Source organism: Acomys russatus, chromosome 3 (genome assembly GCF_903995435.1).
Source record: "Acomys russatus chromosome 3, mAcoRus1.1, whole genome shotgun sequence".
NCBI lineage: Eukaryota > Metazoa > Chordata > Mammalia > Rodentia > Muridae > Acomys > Acomys russatus.
This window is the reverse complement of record NC_067139.1, coordinates 2,285,546-2,304,460: the sequence shown is the minus strand read 5'-3', so window position 1 is coordinate 2,304,460 and position 18,915 is coordinate 2,285,546. Positions and strand designations below refer to the sequence as shown.

The 18,915-nt window shown below is 43.4% G+C and overlaps 1 protein-coding gene across 1 annotated transcript in view; it reads right to left on the bottom strand.

The window, feature by feature from the left end:
• Positions 1–18,915, bottom strand: part of Gli3 (GLI family zinc finger 3) — a 277,309-nt gene that overhangs the window by 50,987 nt on the left and 207,407 nt on the right. Inside the window, 3 exon segments of the mRNA XM_051167959.1 lie at positions 11,065–11,205; positions 13,068–13,181; positions 13,882–14,095. Coding sequence (XP_051023916.1) covers positions 11,065–11,205; positions 13,068–13,181; positions 13,882–14,095 — 469 coding nt within the window.

Sequence of the window (18,915 nt, the reverse complement as noted above, 5' to 3'; positions counted from 1 at the left end):
CAGCAAGTGTGTGGTCCCAGCAAAGCAGACTGGAGACTATGTCTAAGAGGCCAACTGTCATTGATCTGGCAGTTCTTTTTTTCTTTTTTAAGATTTATTTATTTATTATGTATACACTGTTCTGTCTACATGTACACATGCAGACCAGAAAAGGCCACAAGATCTCATTATAGATGGTTGTGAACCACCATGTGGTTACTGGAAATTGAACTCAGGACCTTTGGAAGAGTAGCCAGTTCTCTTAACCTCTGAGCCATCTCTCCAGCCCTCCCCCGCCCTGATCTGGCAGTTCTTAAAGGTAACTGCCACAATGAAGGCTATTGCAAAAATAGTTTAAAACAGACATTAAGGCAAAAAGCTTGCTTTAAAATATTCATAACAACAATAATCAAAATTTTGAAACAATACTAATGTGTATCTCAAACAAATGCATTAAGACAAAGTGTTTAGAGCTGTACAAAGAAATGGTATTTGGTCACGTGGAGGAATAAAGCACTGAGGCAGGCCATGGCATGCATAAGCCTTGAAAACTCTATATTAAAATAAACAAAACAAAAACAAATAAACAAGCCAGATACAGGACACATATTACCTAACCCAATTTAAATGAAATACCCAGAGTAAATACCCAGAGCAATAGAAAGTAGAGTCTGACGTTTTGGGGCTAGGAGAGCAGGATAAGGGGTGTCTGCTGGACCCCACATCTCGTGGTGTGGTGATCATGTTCCGGGGTGAACAGCGGTGATGGGTGCACTGCACGTGAACGGATGGGGTGTCACTGAATAGAGCTCTTTATCATGGGCAAGGCGGTGGGGCGCTATGTTCTGTTTCACTCCAGGCTGCATCTTCTTAGCTGAACTTCTTAGTCCAATGTGAGAGTCACAAAAGATTGGCAACAGCAAAAACGTTTTGAAATATGACATCATCAAAACTAATTCAAGCTAAAGCACATGATGAATCTAAAGAGGTCCTGGCAGCGGCTGCCCACGCCCCATTGCGCAGCTGCATTGCAGCCTTGGTTCTGAATCTAAAGAGGCCCTGGCAGTGCTCGCCCACGCCCCATTGTGCAGCTACACTGCAGCCTTGGTTCTAAATACACAACACTTAACCTGGCACTGCACATGGCCACATCACGCCTCGCAATGAGCACACTGCCCGAAGCACCTTGGCTCAGATGAGAGAGTACCGTAGGTTACAAAATAGTATTTTTATGAACATACAAAATTTCCTTCTTATAGATATAGAATGGCTTATTTATAAATGACAAAAACATTCAAAATAGTTTTCTACCATCACTTTTCAGCAAATGGCTGCGTCTTACTAAAACTGTATGAGAATATTTGATTTAAAAAATTCCTGTTTGAGTTACATAAAAAATATTAAATTTGGCTTGGGATTAGAACAGATTTTCTAGCACTGTCTGAGTTGGTCCTGAACAAAACTTCTGCCATTCTATACTACAGAATTTTGCAAAGTGGAATTCTCATGACTGATTATTACAAATTCAAAATACCAAATGTTGAAGATGTTCTACACCCTGCAAGTTTAAAATATTCAGCCAAGATACATTTATTATGTAAAAACAAATATCTACCTCATCAGTATGCAGGCTTACTTCTTTCTTTAATAAATGATAAAATTACATGTGTATTAAGGAATTGTTAATATAAATTTCTTTCTGATTTATTATCAGTAAATATTTATTTATATACTTATTTCACATACCTATATACCTAGGGTCATGAGAATTTTTTGTTAAAAATGGGTAGAGAGAAAAGTTTAAGCAGCCCCCAATGCTCGCACAGAGAACCCAGCAGCCAGGTCTCCCAGGCTGGTCCTCATCTGTCTCTCCCTCCCCCTCCCCTCCCCTCCCCCCTCCCCCAGCAGTCACACTGCTTGTGCCTCAAGCAGAAAGGATAAACCTAATGAGCCCAAATGTCAGCACAATATAAATTACGGCAAGGGGGAAAAAGCAACAACTTGATGCATGGCTGAGGAGCTGAGAGAGGAATGTCCACCATTGTTTGTGATTATGGATCACATCGCCATCTACTAGCAATTTTTATTTAATCAATAATTTCCATGCTGGACAGACAGCCCTGTTACAGAGAATCGACAAACAGGTACTGATAGCGACAAGCCTCGTTATTAATCTTTTCCTCTGCAGGCTTATCAGCCAAACTACTGTAAAAGGCACCACCATGATGGATATTAGAAACCACCTTTTTCCTACCCCCACCTTCGTTTCTTTCTTCTTCTCGTAGGCCGCTTCGTGGAACGTAGACTCCACATTTATTTGCGTAACCTGGGGCTTGAGTGGCATAAAAAGGCAGTTCACATAAGCAATTTCACAATCTGTAGGACCTAGACCATTGCTTAGGGTTAGCCATTATAGGCTAATAAATCATACTTTCTCTTTGAGTTGTCAATCGCCAACAAAACCTTTGTACAAGCACTGGCGTCTGTAATTCCGTAAAGGCTTTTCATCTTGAAATAAGATGCTCTGCACTGATAAGAGAATAATCCCCTCCTGATCAAGAAAAATCAAATCAAATCTGCATTTTACCAATTAAAGCTGCTGCCAGGAGCCAAAACAGCTCAGCACTGAGACTTCACTGAAGTTTATCTCCGCTAAACACAAGGAGGAGCACCATGAGGCTGCGCTTCCTTTCTGCCTTGACTACTATATCTTGCCGTGGAAGCCATACTAAGCAAGGTTCCAGAACATTCAACAGTTCCAGGAAAAGCCACCAGGAAGACCTGATTCTCGTGAGCCAGGACCACTTCTCTCTGAATTATGTCCTGCTTCCTAGAGAATGGGAGCATCACACTGTATCAAGCCAAAACCAAGGCGGGGTAGAGGGACGGGTCCTTAAGAGACACCAAGGGAATCTTGTGCAGCACCATAAGACGTTCTCAGACTTCAGGGTTATGAGCTCAAACTGGGCAATAGGGTATACCAAGAAGAGAAGCAATGAAAACGGAAATGTATACACAATCCCTACCAACCCCCACTGGCACTAAAATCCTGACTGTCACTATAGTAGCCAGCGGCTGAAAGTTTGTCAACAGTCGTTCACTCCTGAAATCCCTGATAAGCCAACTTAAAAAAAGAAGAAGAGCCCCAAGACTCTTAAGGAATTAGCACAAAGCCAAAGATAAGGACTCGGTCCATGTGCAGAACCAACTTTGAGGTGACTCTTCTGTGACTGTCATTTACAACAAGCATATAAACTGCCTGGAACTGAGAAATGGTTACAACTGAGAAATCATCTCCCAAGCTTTTACAAGGACTTTTCAGTAACCCCCACTACAGGCCTGCTGTCTGACTCTGTCTTACTACAACCCTGCCCTCTTCAATGCAGGGATAGCTGCAGATTCCAGGCCTTTGCAGCTACGCTCAACTCAAGACTTCCTAAAGATCTCCATGGTGACAGCAAGTCCCCTCACCGAAAGCACTGGAGTCTCCTCACTCCACACGGAATAGAGGGTAGGACTCCTGGCTTAGCAATCCCATCTCCTTGCTCCTTGCTCTTACCTTCTGCTCTTCGTGAACATTGATGCCTGACACTCTCCATCCAAGATGCGTAAAATGAACCATTCTGCAATTTTATTTAAACCGAGAAAATGTCAAAGAATCCAGCCTACCAGTGTGTTAGGGATACCCATGGATGAAATTCTGCAACACTCCTTCCTGCTGTCTTAACATGGAATACTAAGCACCTTTACTACACCAATCTTTCCCTGTCTGAGCCTACTTCATTCAAGGTCTCTGTAAGGCCTTCCATCTCTTCCTCAGCACCTGTGCCTTGTTTCCCCATCATCCCAATTTCATATGGACAGTACTTCAAGACAGCCTGCGCTGAGGCTCCTTATCGGGCATACAGACACCAAGATGAGCATGCAAGTCCTAGCTCTCTAGGTCTCCATGGAGACAGCTTAGAGTCCCCAGCTACCCATGTAGCTTTTTCCTTCTAGAGATTGTGCTTACAATCTGCATACTGGTCTACCAGGTGGAAGAAGCATGTTTGCAGGAGGGATCCGCAGCCTATGCAAGAAACACGAGATACTGAATCAATGGAGTACTTACTATGTCTCTTAGTAAAACACAAGTGAAAGATTTCCTTGGTCTTCCTGTAATTCAGTTTATTTGAGTTAATTAACTCTATTTCCAACAGATTCGGTTTCGTTGGACTGAATAAAATCTACTCTCTGGTACTTGAATTATCCCACTTTGTCCTAATCTCCCAAACAAAGCTGAACGTGAAAATGAAGAAAATAGGTTGAGTCCTATCTCCACTGAAAGGATGAGAAATGGGACCTGAAGCTGCAGGTGAAGGGATAAATCTGTTTTGGGCAGATTTAGGAATGACATCGCTACCTCACTTATCTTCAGTCCTCAGAACTTAGCATGGTGGCTGGGCAAGATAGGGGTGAAACAGGCCGGTTTACGGTTAGGGCCTTGGCCCATATATAGTCTTTTGAGGATAAGGCTCTTATACATTTTCTTGCTCACATTAATTGTTGTAGAAAAAAAAATAATTTACCCATGGCAACTTTTGGCTAACCTCAGAAAAACACAAATGTCCCTGAATCTTCAAAGTCTTTACATTAGAAACGGCTTCCTGCCCCTGGAACTGGTTTATGTCAAAGCAGGCACATGATCCCCAACCTTACTTGATGGCAGAGGCTGGAGTCTGAGCAACTTCCTTGAGTCTGCAGAAAAAACATAATAGGGGTTTTTCACAGAAAAGGGAGGCTTGTATGGCTGTGGATCTTGCCGAGAGCTACTCAGGAACCAATCTTAGCAACTGTGATTTCCAAGAATCCCTGTCAATGTGTACATAGGCATCTTTACCCTGATCCCCACCCACCCACAGGGGGAGTCTCTCTCTCTCTCTCCAACCCCCCTCTCGTATTTTTCCCAAAGATGTTTAAAACGGGCTGGGCCACCCTTTCTTTTTAATCAGAACATTCCAAAGTAGGAGGGACTTTTCTTTATTCAACATTGGAAGTGGAAGAGTTTTGGGGACAAATAGAGGCCACTCAGCCTTCCAGCTGACAGCTGATAATATGTGCAGACAATGCTGGTTATCCCAGTTAGGGATGAGGTGCTACAGGCCCTCGGTAGGAAATGCCTTTCAACATCTTACAGCATGTCTACAACAGAGAATGATCCATTCCAGAGCTGAGGACGAGGCACTTTGGCTTAGTGGTACCCTAAGGAGAGTCTTTAAAAGCATTCCAGGACTCAGGAACATACAAAGAGCCAATAAAGGTCAGCATTACACAAGCAAGAGGAGGGAGGGGCCTGGAGTCCTCTCTGATTCCCTGAGAAGGCTTTGTGAACTGGGGGGGGGGGGGGGGGGGTAGGGAGGGAGTGGTCTGGTCGCCAACTTTCAGATACCAATTTCATGCTGATACCCCTACTTGGACACTACCTAAGAGCAACATAAAGCAGGCCACACTGGCATAACAATCTCTAAATAGCCTTGCATTTTTCTCCTTTATAAGGAGAATCACTAATATTATGTTGAGGGCAATTGTTATATGTGAAGCTAACACTTGTATGTTTTCTTACCTACAGCTTCCAGTTGGATTGACCAATCTTTAAGAGTCTAAAGGCTTTTTATCTTTAACTGTGCTCGTGCCAGTGTTGAGACTGTGCAGAACATGGCACTCTGTAGCCCATGCCGCATTTGACTGGCTCCCATCAAACGTACTTCCCAGTCTAGCAATGATTAATATAAAATAAGCCTTTGAACAAACACTGAAGGCCTGAAGACCAACAGAATCACGGCGCCATCCTCCCCAACCAAACCTTCAATAAACAAACACGAGTTGGAATTGCCTCTTTTAGACCCAATGTCTTTTTCTCACTAGGTGCACTGTATGTGATCTCTGCTTGGCCTTGGATGGGATTTCTTTCCATGATGATTTCACAGCCTCAGAAGTGAGAGAATAACACCTGGAAGGGACGAATGGTGCCTGGAAAGTCATCCTGAGAGGCAGGGCAGAGATGAAGCTTCTACTCACGATCTAAGCAGTGGGCCGCACAGCCCTCATTCCTTGACCTTTCAGTCCAGTCTCTTAGACATATTTTCATGGAGATGCTTTCTGCAGGTGAAATGTAGACAGTAATATCACAAAGAACATGGCCTTTAAGGCAAAATCACTGCAGAGTGACTATGAAGTTTGGAATTTTTACCTATATTTTCACATGCCATGTTTTCAAATAATTAGAGCAAGAAAAATAACTAGCAACTCCATGGAGAAGGAAGATCAAAATAGGTACTTGTTCATTTTAGGTTTTTTTTTTTTGTGCACATGAAACCAATCCCTGCCTCATGTCTGAGAGCATTCTCCCATCCTAAAACCAACTTTCTATCGTGCAGTGCAACTTCGTACAGTGATAAAAGTTAGGCAGGAGACATAAGGGACAAACTTAGAATTAGAGCAGTAATACGAAAACAATATTTTTGCATCAAACTTTCCCGTGTTTTTATAGATCCAGTTATACACCCAAACATCTGATATCAACATGAAAGCCCTTGATTTTTATGCTGCAAGTGTATAGAATTTGTTTCCAGATGGCAGCAAAAGTGAGTATAAGGGAACTTCAGTGCACTTTAGAAGATCAAAATTTGCAGCATATAAAAACACTTATAATCCAGGTAGATGGTTAATAACTCTTTAGAAAAAAATGATACCATGCTGAAAAGATCCAAACAGTGGACTACATTTATTTAAATGCCACCCAGTTGAAGGTGGAGGTTGAGCATCTCGGGATCCCCGAAGTTCAGTCTTAAGATGCCATCCCCACTTACAGCTGCCCCAGTACCTTCACCTTGGGTCCTGCTACTAGAAATTACACTGAAGAATAAAACTGCTAAGGAGTACTTTTTCTCTTTGTAGTCTGCTGGGAAAGATCTTGTATATATTAATTGCTAAATAAGACTAGAGAGTTGATTTGTTTGACCTAAGGGCAATGAACGACAGAGTCATAACAAAAGACAGACAAGAGGAACAGTGACTACCCCGCGTTCCTTCTTTCAGATCCCAACAACGGTGTTTTCCAGCATAGGTAGCCATGGAGCAGTGGTGACACCACTCTCTGCCACTGAAACATGCATGTTTCAGAGAATGCAAGATGACCTTGAACTGCATGCTACGATAATTTCAAATGCCTTCACAACCAAAGTCAAAAGCAGAACTTACTTTGAGAACAAAATTCAGAGAAAGAGCAGATCTTGGCCAAGTCCGGACGGCAGGCTGAGCCTCTTCCCAGGACACAAGTACAGTCGCAAGAAACAGCAAAAGCCAGTCCAAAGGCTCAGAGAACTGGCACTGCCCGACTCAGAAGGACATTTACATTTAAAATGTGAGTCCTTTGTAATATCATGCACAATAGAAGAGTCTGGCTAATTCAAAACTGAAAAGAAATAGGGGCTTTCCCCTTACCCTGTAAGAATGCGTGTCTTCCAGAAATCAGGTTTGGATCTTGACAAATCAGTAAGAAATACAACCAATCAAAAGCACCCATAATGAACTTTTTAAATACACATTCTTTTTGTGCTTGTGTTGCTTTCTGTTTTAACTGTTACCAAGAAGTGTAGCAAACTACTGGTGAACAAAAATACATGTCTATTTTCCTAGCTTCTGGTAATAAAAGCAAATTTATCGCAAACTTAATACCAGCTTGGGAGCCACTGGGCCCAGCAACGATTATCTTCGTGAGAAATGAAATGAACAGATCCTGGCAGCAGCACACCTAGAATAAACATGCATTTGGGAAAGGAAAGGGGCTGGAATGAAAAGGGAAGAAGAGGAAAAGGCAATATTCTGCCTATCTGTTCAGACAGTAATAGACAGGGTAATCTTCCCCCCTGGAACACGGAGTGCACTGCACTGGAGGGGAAGCTACTGGCAGGGAAGAGGCCGCCAGATCCTAATTCCCTTCTCCAACTTGGCGATTTGCTAATGTGAAACACATGTCTCTCTCTTTTGCACCAAGTTCAAATGGCTCTGGAACTGCAGCCTTGCAGCTCTGCGACTGAAGCACAACAAGGGGAGGAGTTGTCAGGACTTAAGGGCTTTCAGCAAAGCCCTTCAATTGCAGCCAGCACCCTATTCCGCGGCAGGATATCAATTATAGATAGTGACTTGCTTTAGCAGGCAGTCGGGATTGTCAGACACTAGATAGACAACCATGAGGAGCCATGAATCTTTCTATTAACTGTACGCAGGTGGGGGTGGGGAGAATGGGCCGTGGCTATAAATAAGGCAGAGCAGCAGCAGAGTGGCTTAACACCTTGCTGCTTGGTTGTATGCGGCACAAAAATCCAACTAATCAGGAAATCCTCTGCTCTCCAAGCAAAGTGGCAAGAACCAAAATGGTTAATGCTCCCCTCTGTCCCTAAAAACAGGCTTTGCAGCTGGCATCTATTCCATCCTTCACCAAAGTAATTAGGTAGACTTGAAGTACCTGTTACTTCGGTCAACAAAATATAAAGCGCCTATTCTGTCCTGGGCCACCACTAATGCGTCTGGCAGCACCCAGAGCAGGAAAGGCGACTGCAGGCGACGCCCAGGCACCTGAAATGCATAAATGTGGAATCTCTACCCTTTAGACCAGGTCTGGGAGATAGGAACCAGAGGGTTAACCTTGTTAACTTTTAACTTTTTCATTCACTTAATTCAGTTTGCTTAGCCTTGCAACTTAGCTTAGACTAAAATTGGTATGATAAAGGTGCCCCACCGGGTTCTGACTAAATGCTGACACCAACCCCCTCTGTCTGATTGAGAGTTTTAAGGCTCTGTTGTGGATGTATGCAGTCATGATGCATGAAACCATAAACACCACGGTCTTCATATCCCAGTCCTACGAAGACATCACAGGAAGTTCAGCATCAACATTACATACAATAGCTACAGTAGTTACTGCCTTTACAGCATTAAAATGGGGAAAACCAAAATGGAAACCAGCCTCCCCAACATTAGGTAGTGAAAGGGTTAAGGTGCAACCACACCCCCATCCTCACTGGGAATGTTCTTGGTATATGCTACGCTCTGAGAATGATTCCTCATGGGAAAAAAAAATCCTAACCTCTCCCCTCTTAGTATTACAGAGTGTTTGTGCTTTCCTTTAAAGCAGTCAGCACGAATAAAGAGTCATTAAGCCAGACTCAGTTTAAAATTAATACTTGAATAAAACCAAAGACAAAAAAAAAAAAAAAATCCCATCAAATTACACGTGTGGAAAAACCCGAAAATATACCTTAATTAAAAACATCTGACTTACTTTTTGGCTGTACTTGGGAAATCTACAATTCTACTTACACAAACACAAAGAGGCATGATTTCAAAACAAAACAGAGAGAAGAGATCCTGCTGTAAGATGTGAAATCTGACATTCTGTAGACCAGGTTTCTCGTCATCTACTGGGCTGAACGTAACAACACTAGACAATACAGGATACACGGCACGTGCAGATGTAAGCTACAAAACCAACACTTTAAATGCTCATACAATGAGCCGGGCATGGTGGCGCACGCCTTTAATCCTAGTCCTCAGGAGGCAGAGGCAGGTGGATCTCTGGGAGTTCTCAGCCGGCCAACCTGGTCTACAAAGCGAACCCAGGAAAGCCAAGGCTACACAGAGAAACCCTGTCACGAAAAACCCAAAGGGGGAAAAAAAAAGCTCAGATAACAAATAAGGCAGAGAGATTTTGTAACATTAATGTTTAATCTAAGTAGGAGAAGTCCACATAAACGCAGATTATCTACAAGGCAAGGACACTGTGATACAGCGGATGAATACCAGTACCTCTTTTGTGCATGTGTCGAGAGACAGACTCACTACAGCAGTGGCTCTCAACTTGTGGGTCACAACCCCTTTGGGGGGAGTGCATATTGGGTGTTTAACTGTGATTCCTAATAGTAGCAAAATCACAGTTAGGAAGTTGCGAGGAAACCACTTTATGGTTGGGGCTTAGTACCACATAAGGAATTGTATTAAAGGGTCGCAGCATAGGAAGGTTGAGACCCACTGCACTACAGGGGTGCTTGGTCAGATTCAATGTCACAGCAGGAGCGCACGTAACTGTCCTAACTGGTAAAACCATCCTCAGTGACTTAACAGGACCCCGTGCTTCTGTAGAGAAGTCATCCTAGCCTATGTCTTCATATTCCAGACACTCTAAACGCTGTTCCATGTCAGCTGTTCTTGATCGTACTTGTCAAGAAGGCTCCCCTTTGAGACTGTGCCAAGGACGATGAAGCCTTGGCGAAGGAGCTACGGGTCTAGCACATTATCTAAAATAACACTAGAAGCACTTGGGAGGCAGAGGCAGGTGGGTCACTGTGAGTTCGAGGCCAGCCTGTTCTACAAAGTGAGTCCAGGACAGCCAAGGCTACACTGAGAAACTCTGTCTTGAAAAACCAAACAACCAAACAAGAAACAAATAAAACAACAGTAAAGAGCTGGCTTCAGTTTGCTAAGAGAAGGAAACGTGCCCCGGTGTGGCTACTGTGGGTTTCCATCATTAAACACAGTTTTTCCATGCAAGCTCTAATCCAAAATGTTGCCTTCAGGTCAAAAATAAAGCATTGCATTGCTACATACAATAATAGGAGGCTCCTTAAACTTTGAGGTCTACAAGAGGAAAAAGAAAGGATCCATCTGTTTGTGTAATTTTTTGTATTGTTACTGGATCTTGGAAGGGGAACCAGACTTAGTTAAAAGGTTAATAATAATTCATGTCCAGCTTACTATTACTCAATAACCATCAAAGCCTCTAACTCAAAATAGTGTTCTCTGGCTTACAGGATCAGAGTCATTACACTTGCTATTGAAGACTTTATTGAATTTTACACTAAGCTTTAGCTGACTGCACAGGTCAAGCACTGTGGCTCAGGGTTTTCTTTATTCTCAGAAAATCATAAAGCCCTCTCAGCTCTCAGTGCTGCCAGCTAAGAAACTTGACTCCGCACAGGGTCAGAGAAGCTGACCTCAAGCAAAGGTCGCGGAGCTGGGAAGCAGCGCCCCTGAGCACCAGTCACTTACATGCACAAGCTGGTCCTGGGTGTCGAACTCCCGCGTGCAGCCTTCCCAGTGGCAGTTGGTCTCGTAGATGACTTCAGGCTCCTGCTTGCTTTCATCTTTGTCGCCCTCCTCCTTGACTAGGGTTGTTCCTTCAGGCTGTTCCTGTTGGGGCGAAGGCAAGAAACAGAGAGGGGTAAGTCAGTGGGAGACACAAGGAAGCAGAAATGTGACTTCTTTATCTTCCTCTGAACTCAAGGTTTCAGGGAAATAAAGGAGAGTGGGTGCTAGTGGCTGGGTCTTGTGGAATCAGGGTCCAGCGTTTGTATATATCTTTTTCTGGTATCCTGGATACTCCTTCTGAGATCATTTTAAGGGTGTGATGTAAGACACTAGCCTAACCATAAAGACAAAGAGCTAAATAAACCAGGCCTTGCAGCCTAGAATATCAATTAAATTGACATCTTAAAACAAATAAACCTGGTGCTGGAGAGATGGCTCTGAGGCTAAGCCCAGTGGCTGTCCTTCTAGAGAACCGGGGTTCCATTCCCACCACCCATCTGGCAGCTCACAACTGTCTGACACTTCAGTTGCAGGAGAACTTGACACCCTCATACAAACACACACGCAGGCAAAACACCAATGGACATTAAAAAAAAAAAAACCCACCCCAAAACAAAAAAACCTAAGGAAAAAAAAACCAGCAACACACATAAAAATTATTTGCCCTCGCTCCACGTTATTTTGCTTGTTGCGCGGATTCTCCTTTCACCGTTTATTCATCGTTGTATCTGACGACGCAGGAGAATGGCTTCTGAATACTTTTAGTTCTTTCCCCTGACATGAGGGGCACTTGGAGACTTTTCTCTTAGGGACCAAGCTTTATTGGCTTAGCCTCCGGTCTTCAGGGAGATGCTGGGCTGCCTCATGGTTGAGGATGAGGAAAGACAGCGCCTGATGTGCTGGACACAGACTTGTCTAGTCTTCTGTGACAGCCTCACAGAAAACGCAGTTCAGAGAACCTCCAGGATCCTAGGCACTAGCTGGATGGAGAGATCCGAGTCCTGATGCAGGGTTCTATGATATACTGTTTACAGACACAGCATGGCATAACCAGTGAGGTTGTTTGTTGTCTATCAAACTGTAAGAAGGATGGTTTCAGGGGTCCCTATCACAGCTTTCCCCTGCTGTTCTCACAGAGGACTGGGTGGAGGCTTACGGATGACAGCAAGGGTCAGATTCTGTCAATTCTCATTTAGCTCTGACTTGGGGGAAGCAGTGCAGATTAAACTCCTCATGTCTGGCTCAAGAGCATCCGAAATATCAATCTGGATATAACCTACACATTTTTCTGTGGAGCCAGAATGAAATGGCCATCAGTACAGTCCGGAATCTATCTGGCCATGCTTCCATCTCTTCTGGCTGTGTGAGATCTTTGACTAAGTAAGAAGTAGCAGAGAGCCAGGTGTGGTGGCGCACGCCTTTAATCCCAGCACCAGGGAGGCAGAGGCAGGCAGATCACTGTGAGTTCAAGGCCAGCCTGGTCTACAAAGCAAGTCCAGGACAGCCAAGGCTACACAGAGAGACTCTGTCTTGAAAAACCAAAAGAAAAAAAAAAAAAAAAAGCAGAGAACATGATCAATGAAGTAGGTGTCTCAAACTCTGCCTGATCTTAAGCATGGGGTCAGATGCTAAGTAATTTAGACCCAACACCAGGGATGACACACCTAACCATACCCATGATTAGTAAGAGAGGAGTCTGAGCAAGGACTGTGGTGATGTAAACTTCCGAGCTGTCTCACCTGTCAAGACCACGTACCCCACATAACACCCTTCATTGCTGGCATTTGGTTTTGAATTAGAGAAAATGAATTCAATCAATCCCTAATGAGCTCACTTTCGAACACATGGCCAATATCAAGAATACAGTGGGTAAAAAAGATGTGTATAAATCTGAAGGAGGAGGAAATGACCCAAAGTCACTGTGAGAGGAGCAAAGGCTGGTCTACAAAGGCTGGGTGTCTCACCTGCTGGCCCCGTGACCCTGGGCTGGGGAGGTCTTCATCGGGCTTGATCTTGGACCGCTTATTATGCATAGGGTCGCCAGTGCTGCTCACTGCGGACTCACTTGTTGGCTTGTTCTGCTGGTCATATTTGCATGGCCAAGGGAAAAATTTAGGTTCTGATTAATAAATAGAGCCTAAGTGTAAGTGTTACTGAAAACAAACAAGCTTGTCTGACAACATGGCAATGATTCTAATAATGTCAGTCCATCCACAGGACAGTTCAGACGGGGTGGCCAAGGCTAGACAACGCCTTCAGGAAGTATTTGTCACTTCAATGCTTGTGTCTTTAAGGAAGGTGAAGAGCAGAGTGAGAGCCCTAGACTTCCGGAACCTATGTTTATTTCTAAAACAGTTGACTTTGGGTGGGAGATCAAATATTAGTGAAGTTCTTCAATTGTGGCTCCTAGCGTTCTCTCTAAATCACACCGGGCTGAGAAGAGTGGAGAGCCTGGAGTTGATGTTTACTATACAGCACCCTACAGCGCTCAGTAGCAGCCTGGTCATAGCGGGAGGACTGGACAGTGGCTAAGAATCCAGGCAGGCAGACTATCAACAAAAGACGGAGTTTACAGAAGGTTGGAGTGGGGCCTCATCGGACAGCCTACTTTCAAATCATTGAGCAAATGGCTCTGAAAGAAGATGCCCTGGTTCACATTCACGAAACCTGAACACTGTGAGATGCCAACAGGAAGCCTCAACAATGATGAACTCTGTGACACTAACAGCCAGTGTGATGGCAAGGCCTCTGCTGAGCAGACAAAGCTGCATCCCTCACCTGTGAGGACTCGGAAGGGCCAGAGCTGACCTGGACAGGATTCAGAACCGTCGGGATCCCAGGTATAGGCCTCTGTGTTGGAAAGGTTGGAGCAGGGTGGATGAGTGGAGGGCTGTGTCCAAATGCGGAGCCTAAGCTTTGCTGTCGGCTCAGGATCTGTTGGTGCATATGGAGAGACACGGGGGCAGACGGGTAGGTGAAGCTCAAAGCAGGGCTGTGGAGGAAGACAGGAAAGAAGTGGCATCACGTATGCTGACATCACAAGCTAAGAAAATGTACAGCTTTAACTGAAGCCACCCAAATCACCGTAGGTCTCTCTGTAACAACGGGAAGAAGTTAGAAACAACTACTGCCAAGTGCCTTGGATACTTTCACGAAAAGCAGACTGCTAAGAGGAGAGGCATGCGCACATCTTGCCCACATCACAGCCCTGATGTAAGATTCTAGGGAGTGGAAATAAGGGGCATTGGCTCAATAATGCTATTTATTGCAATAACAAACTTTATATAAAAAAAAGAGAATGGGTGACTACATGCTTTATAGTACTTTTATGTGCTCTGGGTTCCACTTGTTCCTGTGCATGGAGCAATTCCTTTAATCTTAGCTCACGCCGATCGCTTTCATATGTCTCCAGATCTTATTACAAGGGGAAAGAAAATCAATTGGTTAAATGTGTTTTGAACACCATGCTTGTCATATCACTCATTTGTTTGTAAAGATGGAAAGCTTGGTTCATCCAGAATGCCACCTAAAGAATTTCCATCAGTGCCGTCTGGTTACAGAAGCTGATGGATTAAGCTCTCCCCACTGAAATCAGTGATCAATGGGCCTTGATGGGGGAATATTCCAATGGGAGAGCGCAGCTCCCTGCAGCAGAGCGGCCTGAAGTGTCTATTACAGCCCATTATGCATGCTAATGCCTGCCACTGCTTTATTTTGCTGCATTTCCAGGGGGTGGGGTGCACAGTCAGTTCCCAAGAAGTGCCACTTTTACCTCAAGATACTCCAGCCAGTGGCCAGTGGCCAGATGCTTCTTTGTGTGAGTAAGTTTAGGGGTCAAATCCTCTAGGAGCAATGCTAGACTCTGGAAGACTTTTCCAGTGGCTTAAAAATACATGGAGAACTAATAGTTGCCTACATGGAAAGTTCTCCTCTATACAAATAAATTAGCACACACACACACACATACACACACGTAACTGTAACATTAGCCAGAAAGAGCCAGAGTTCCTCATAATATTAAAGGTAGAACGCATGCAAATTTCCAATCTGGTGAGTTAATTACTATTGCTGCTAAGCACATTAACCGAGAATAAAATAATTACAATAGCAAAATTCAAACCATTTCAACAACTTTAAGTAATAATTCCAGAGATATACTCCCTTCATTAACACGACTGTACATTTTTGTCCATTTGACTATAACCCATAAAAGGGCGGCTTCAATGGGAATTCATTACTATTATTCCTACAGAGAGTTTTTCGTTACAATAGCTTGCCCATTTAAGACTGAATACCATTAAGAATACCCTTAGAGAAAGCCACCAGGCTTTGAGGGACTCTCTTTTCATTTTACATTGTATTTCCTTAATAAAGGAAAGCAGAAACATGGTTAAAAAAAAAAAAAAGTGATTGCTCCCAGTTAGAATAGGTAGTAATAGTCTGTTCTACGGCGCTATAGTTTCTGCCTGTATTTCTGTAAGCAAGCATGAATGATTACAGCAAGTCTCACCCAACGTAGCTGCGTGGATGATTGATAGGGCATTAATCAAAAGATGCATATCTACCTCAGAATTTGTTCACGAGCCCTCTTCTAATAGCTGATTTCATGTTCACTGAGCTCTGTGCCAGTTTGTCCAATTTATTTTTCAGTGTACAAGCCATTCATCAAAACCCACAATGATTTAACACCTCCACCTCCTTTGGGTGAGTGGGCGTCACTAAGTGTAACTACCGTATTCTACTCATTAAGGAAACAGAAGCTGAAGACCCCACCTCAGGTATAATTAGCATGTCAGCAGTCCCTTCATTAACCTCTATATACATCTTGAGTTTCTCAGGGGCCTGGACTATCCAGCAGGCTTAAGGAAATACACATAGGCAGAGGCCACCCACACTTCAAACTGTGGGTGACATGGGATTCTCGGGCTTAAAACAGGGTATCTGATTGGGAGTCAAGACTACTAAAGAACAAACCACAAACAATCTTTTTTTTTAATATACATGCAATTCAACAGAATTCACTGTATGCTGAACACCGCCCAAGGCAGGCATATTTTAGAAAGAAATACCTGAGCAGATGAATCAAGGCTCAGCACTCCTATTAGAAGTTCTTAGCACCACAAGTCTCCTTGTCTATGGGTACATAGGAGTTTGAAATTCTCACCACACTTTGGTAGTTCATCGTGGGCCTTATTTTTCACTAGTGAAACCAGGTAACTGAAATAAATATGTTCTAAACTGGACGTGAACCACTAGGCAAACCTTTGACTTCTCAGCCTTTGTGGTTTATTATAAGCCAGGAACGGATGCTCTATTCTCTGTGTGCCAAGCTCTGGGTACGGCAAATGGGAAACTCCCAGGATGCCTTTGATGAGCTCAGTACAGCAGGCCCAGCCCGGCTGCCACTAACACAGTGGCAAGCAGAGGGGCAGGTGGGCTGCCCAGCTCCAGTTTAGAGCCTCCTGCGAAAAGCATGCAGTTCTATGTCCTGTCCCAGCATCTATACCAGCAGATTTTGCAGTCAGTGCTGCTCAGAGCACTGTCTACAGATCTCAGGCTGAGTTCTTAAGGAAAATGCCAAAAGTGGGCTAAGTAAGATGGGATATAGCAATTATGTGCAGAAGAGGCCAAATATCTTATCTATAAAATTTTGCCTGCATTTGTACAGAAGTTGGTACTTGCTGTGTTCCCTACCCAGATCCCTTTGCCTCTACAGTTAAGCATGAAGATATGGGCTCCTGCCTCCTGCATGCTTTTAGAGGCTGCTCATGTTCCCTGGCTCCAGGGTGACATCTCACTCTGGGTCTCTCTTCTGACTGACTCTGGCTGTGCTCTCACAGGATTGCTGGTCATTAATTTAATGGCACGGATAACTTGATCTGCAATGTAACCACCCTGTTCACAGGCTCAAGGGATTTGAACATGAGCATCCTCAGGATACTGTCACTTCAAAAAGAAATGCTGTATTAAGAAACAGTCTTCCTCAGAGAAGTACAATCAGACACCATCTGCACCAAACAGTGTCAGTGCATCAAGGCTAACATTTAACTTTACTACATCTGCTTTGGCGACAACATAGACTTTTTGATTACAAACAACAAAACGAGGGGGGAAGATTAATTCCACTCAAAGAGTCCCGCTCAAAAACCCTTGCAAAATAGTGCATGTATTCGCTCCACAATTTTCTACAAATACAAATAATATTGATACAAGTATCAATATTATTGAAATTTCTTCTAGAACCCAGGACCACCTGCCCAGGGAGAGCTGCACCCACAGTAGGCTAGGCCCTCTTTGATCACAACTCATCAAGACAATGCCCACAGACTTGTCTACTGCCCATCTGATGGAGGCAATTCCTCAATGAGCTTCCCTCCTCCCCTTCTGTGTAGGTTATATCACACTCAGAGGAGCGAGGGATTGGTATTCCTTGATGCACACACTTGTTGCCCATGTCACCTGAAAAACTAATGCTAAGTTCTGTTGAACCTTCACTTACTAAGGAGTAAAAGAGCAGAACAATGTGGGTTTTAGACTGGTGGCTGATCAGCACCAACTTACAGTTCCTGGAGTGTTTGTTTAAGAGGGTACGGGATGCCATGGCTTACACACGGAATCCTGCGCAAAGCTGAGTCAGGTCCATTTCTCACACAGCTCTGAGCTGAATTCAGAGTGAGCAACAGACCTCCGTAAGAAAGCAGTTCATTGGTTCATTTTCCTAAAGACTTGCAGACCAGGCTTCTGAGGCAGAAGGATGGCTCGGCAGTGAAGAGCACTCACTGCTGCTACTGCAGAGGAAGGTGGCTCAGCATCTAATGTCCACATGGCGGCTCAGCACCGTAATTTTACTTCCAGGGAACCTGATGCGCTCTTTTGGCCTGAGTGGGCTCCAAACAAACATCAAGTACACATGCATGCATGCAGGCAACACGCTCATATACATATTTTAAAAATCTAAGTAACATTCAAAATCAGAATGTTCTGATTTATATGTACACTTTATAAAAAAAAACCTTAGGCACAAGATTTTTACATCCATTTCTTTACAATGTTGAGCTAAGTGATAAAGCATGTGCTTGGCATTCTGTGAGGCCTAGGGTCAATTTTCAACCCTCTCCGTCCCAAAAAGTGAAAATGTGGCTATTTATTCACAGTGCAGAACATAATACTGTAGCTTCCTGCACAAGTGTCTCCTGCTAAAATCTAACCAACTATCCCAAAGTGGGTAAAATTGGAGATATTAGCAGAAAAAGGATATGCAAAACAGTTAAGTGTCATTAGTTACATACAACGTATCTCACTCATTAAGTCAAGAAATTTTAATTGAATACTTTTACATGTCTTATTATTTATAGCTAGAAAGTTATATATTAATTATAATCGCTATGGAAAATTTTCAAATGCACAATCATGTTTGATGCACATTATTTTGTTACACCAATAACTTATGTGAGTCTACACACATAAACACTCCCTCTGTCTCTCTCTCCCTCTCTCTCTCATTATGACCAGTCAATAAACCACATTTCTGTTTAATTCCTAGAACAACAGATTAATATATAAATGGGATACTTAAAAGTTCATACCGTACAAATAAATCATTAAACATTTACTCAACCCTACTATAAACAGGCATTTCAAAGTCACTGTATTCAATTCAGAGGGGAAAACTCTCATTAAAATCACTTACAAGAAGACCCTAAAATGTTGCTTTTAAATGTCTCAGGAATTTCATATATAGTGGGAGGTAGGATGGGTGAGGCTGGATTTCTTAATAATTGGGCTATCAATAAACAATGCAGTTTGGACTGA